Consider the following 4,236-nt stretch of genomic DNA (forward strand, 5'->3'; position numbering starts at 1 on the left):
AATATTGACATTACAAAGGCGTTATCTTGATCGAATATCTTGACCTTAATACGAATTGAAAGTGGCACCTATTGCAATCCTGTTCGCACTATTATATTTACTGCTAGTGGGGTGGGACTAAGTCCCTTGTACTGCAGCCGCTTCTGGCCTATTGTACCAGCCCCAGATGATAGGTGAGGGTGATTGTGGAGCAATTGGTGGGATGCAGATTGGCAGGGGAAACAGAAGTACTCGGAGAAAAACTGCCCCAGCGCCACTTTGTCCACCACAAATCTCACTTGACCAGACCCGGGATCGAATCCGGGCCGCAGCGGCGGGAAGCCAGCGACTAACAGCTTGAGCTATGGCGCGGCCCTGTTCGAACTAAGTAGTAAATAAGTATTTTAGAGGGCAAATTGTCCCTGTATTTGAAGATGTATAATTTTCGTGTATAATATTTACCTATGAACTTCCTGATATTTCAGTTTGCCTCTGTTCACTTCCAAAGTGAGAAATAATTTCTTAAAAGACGAATAAAAGTAATGTTCTTATAAAATGAACCCTTTTTTCTCTAATTTTACAGTTACTTATTCTTAGAGCAAGAAATAGAACGGTATACACATATATCGACAGAAAATGAACGACTGAGTTTATATCCTGCACTAGTTCCGATATCCCGCTCCCCCAAACCTCTGATGCCGTTTACCAATTGCGTATAATGAGGCACTGATAGCAACAGCCAAAAGCTGAAAGCTCCTACAAGGTTAATGAGAACAAAATGCGTCTCTACGGAGTATAACTGAAAGATGCAGACAGACTTTGAGCACAAGTTCCACGTACCAAAACAAGAAAAAATGCCCATACCAACATGTGTCCAGAAGCAATTAATTTGTGAGTTATAGCTGAAAGAATGCTGTACATGCATGCTGGTGCCCCGGCACAGTTTAGCCGTGCTGCGCGAGGTGTCCTATCGTGACCGAGGGATAGGTAGAGGAGGACCCACTGCGTGGCCTCCACGCTCACCTGACTTCAATCTTCTGGATTTTTACGTATGCGGACACACAAACACCTTGCGTATGCAGCTCCTGTTGACAAGGAAGAGACTTCAACATCGCAGTGTGGGCGCCTGTCAGACTATCAGCAACTGCCCCGGCATCTCTGTACGGATGCGGCGGTCCATAATGAGACGTGTCGAGACAAGCATTGAATTTCATAGAGGTCATTTTGAGCACTTTCTATAAAAGTACTCTCAAGCACATTGGGTTGAGAGACGTTTAGGGCCCCACTTCATCGAGACACATCGTCTCACAGATGGCGATGAGGTTGTCAGTCTTATGCGCCGACGGCCCTTTACCCCACACGAAGATTCCTGGTACTCACTTCTGTTAGAGGCTGAGTCGAATAAAAGTACTCTTTCAGTAATAATTCACAAATTAAATGTTTCCGGACACATGTTAATACGGAACTTTTTTCTTGGTTTGGTACGTGGAAATCGTGCCCAAATTTTGTCCTCACCTTTCAGTTACACCCTGTACAGACGACTCTCTCACTATCGTGTGCTACTATCTGGGACACCGACACCTCCTACCCCTGTAATTTCATGAGGTTGTATGAGAGTTTGAGCGAACGCCGGTGTCAAGCTTACCGTTTCAACTGGATTAATGTCATCATCAGATATAAAAACGACTTCTTGGGTGTCCACAAAAGACGACAAGGCCAGGAAAACTCCAAGCGCCGCGCAAAAACGCAGAGTTTTCTGCTGCATCTCGACTTCTGCCTCTGCAACAGAGAAAGGAACACAGCTGCATCAGTTCCTACAGATCTACGCTCAAATGATATTATAACGTGTATGGCTAGGAAACGATGCCATAAACATCTCACGTAAATGCGCTCAACAATAGAACGGATGTCAGGCATAAGTCAGCACGCCAATGGGCTATCACGTGACTTGCTTTTAATGGAATCCGTGCCGCGACCGTTGCTATACAACGGTTCGGTGAAAGCGTTACAACAATAGAAGTTGTGTTTTCTGTGTGATCCGTGCCGAAGGCTTATAAGAGAAGTGTATTCAGCGTAAACCTGTAGGTGTGGAGGCGTGGTCCAGTACCTCCACCGTGACCCTGCGAGATATAGAAGGCGGCGAAAAGCGAAGTCTCAAATCTGAGACAATAAAGTATGGTTGCGAGTCCCAAGGGACTCGGACCTGAGAAAGACTGGGCTGGCAAGGGCCAGCAGCATGTACCATGACAGTCCCATACTATCGTCAGAGGGGGCATCCCCCCCCCAAAAAAAGACCGTAACTGTCAAACAGTAATAAATATCTAGTCATAAGCCACAGATTGGGCTCCACACCAACTCTTACTGACTGACTGACTGACTGACCGACCGTCAGTCGTAATGTGACTTTGCCTCTTGACGTGACTTAGTGAAGTCAGTCGTAAGCCGGAGGACCGAATTGAAACCATGAGTACAGGAGAGCACAGGAGGTCGGCATGTGCAGATTTTGCGTGTGAATTGAAATACTTTATGTGTGCAGTAGTACAGTGATATTGGGAGTGTGTTATCCAGTGAGACTGTTATAGTTTCTGTGTTAAGATCCGTTGCCAGGAGACGGCTGCTGAAGACTGGCTATATCCTAGTTCGTGTACAACGATGAAATAGAAAGTGTGCAAATCAACGATAGCGCTGTATTGTCGCTATTTGAGTGTATCATTAAGAGAGATTGTAACCAATGTGCTAATAAATCCAATCATCCCGTCATTTCGTCACGCATACCACCGTACACGTTACAGTATTAACAGTAATAATAAACTGTATTACATTTTAGAGTACATATTTTCCTAATGCGATTCTTGTAGTTTTAATTCCTAATTGTTTTTCTTTTTCCTCATTTATTGTATACATAAATTTTCCGTGAGTCATGTCATCGCTCTATTTAATAATGCCTGGTTATACCTTCTGACCATTGCAACTCGTTCACAGTTGCCTCATCTAAAACGCTTTAAATAAATTTCAAAGCTTAAAATATAATTTTATGTACCAAGTATTTTTTCTTGGGAGCCGGGATACCGCAATCTGTATAACAGTTGACTACGGGCTGGATGACAGAGGGACAAGAGTTTGAGTCCTATTAGAGGAAAGCATTTTCTTTTCCTCCAAGTGGTCAGACTGGTTGTGAGACCTACCCAGCCTTCTATCTAATGGTTACTGGGAGCTCTTTCCACAGAGGCGAAGCGGTCGGGGCATGAAGCTGACCTCTATTCAAGAATGGTAGAGCTATACCTCCACTTCCCTTGTGTCTTCATGGCAGAGTGCTTAATTAATTAAACGAGGGGAAAATTTGCCCCTTTACTTAATATCAAATGTAAGAAAAATCTTTTATTATCTCAGTTATAAAATAACTTATGCAGACGAAAGGGCATGTAAAATAGTCGATCGATTAGACGTCCATATTATGAAAATATAGAGAATATTAAATTTTATTACGGGAAAATCACATTACCTCTCTCAATTTATTTTTCATTTCGCTCTATCGTCTCTAATGTATAGCCTATCTTCAGTCTCTTATTTCGAAATCAGTACGAAACTCAGAGTCTATTCTTGTCTGCCCTTAGGCACGCGTTTTCCCTTATATTATTGGGGGTTATTGGGCAGTTTCTGTAGTGTGTACAAACGAGTGTGTTAGCAGCTGAATAGATAAGTAAACAACTCTCGCTGAAGGGAGAGATTAATGAAATTTCACGTTGAAGTGTCAACAGTAAGCCTCATCAGTTGATGTACTGTAAACTTCCAGGTCCACGCGCTATCGTCTTGCGCATAGGAGTCAACATCTGACACCAACTCCAGCAAATATACATGTAGATAAGTCAGTTACAAATCATCCCCTTCGTATAATGCACTACACTTCACATATCTGAATAAAAATATTATCGATAAATGATATAAGCTCCGTCATATATTATATGTCTTTGATCTTGTTCCCTCTACACTACATGTTTCGGCCTCTATCGGCCATCATCAGGTGTATACTCCTAATGTTGCTGCCACACTGAACCCAGTCTAAATTTTAACATTTAAAAACACAATGTCACTTTCTTCGTATTATCAACATCTACCTCGCTGATATGTGTCTGGTATGTAGATNAGAAATACAGCTCTTTCGGTCGTGACCTACTGGGTAACTTAACCTTCTTGTAACATGTTAACTAACGTCCGACAGTTAGTTGCTATGGTAACTCGAAATTGCGTAATATAATA

General features: G+C 42.6%; 1 protein-coding gene across 3 annotated transcripts in view; it reads right to left on the minus strand.

The window, feature by feature from the left end:
- The window catches only part of LOC111870878, a 50,979-nt gene that overhangs the window by 13,632 nt on the left and 33,111 nt on the right, over positions 1–4,236 (minus strand). For all 3 annotated transcript variants that reach the window (XM_033754031.1, XM_033754032.1, XM_023863490.2), the window contains exon 2: positions 1,625–1,758. In XM_033754031.1, the coding sequence (XP_033609922.1) occupies positions 1,625–1,744 (120 nt within the window). In that variant the 5' untranslated portion in view covers positions 1,745–1,758. The remainder of the gene's footprint in view (positions 1–1,624; positions 1,759–4,236) is intronic.

Source organism: Cryptotermes secundus, unplaced genomic scaffold (assembly GCF_002891405.2).
Source record: "Cryptotermes secundus unplaced genomic scaffold, Csec_1.0 scaffold709, whole genome shotgun sequence".
Lineage (NCBI taxonomy): Eukaryota > Metazoa > Arthropoda > Insecta > Blattodea > Kalotermitidae > Cryptotermes > Cryptotermes secundus.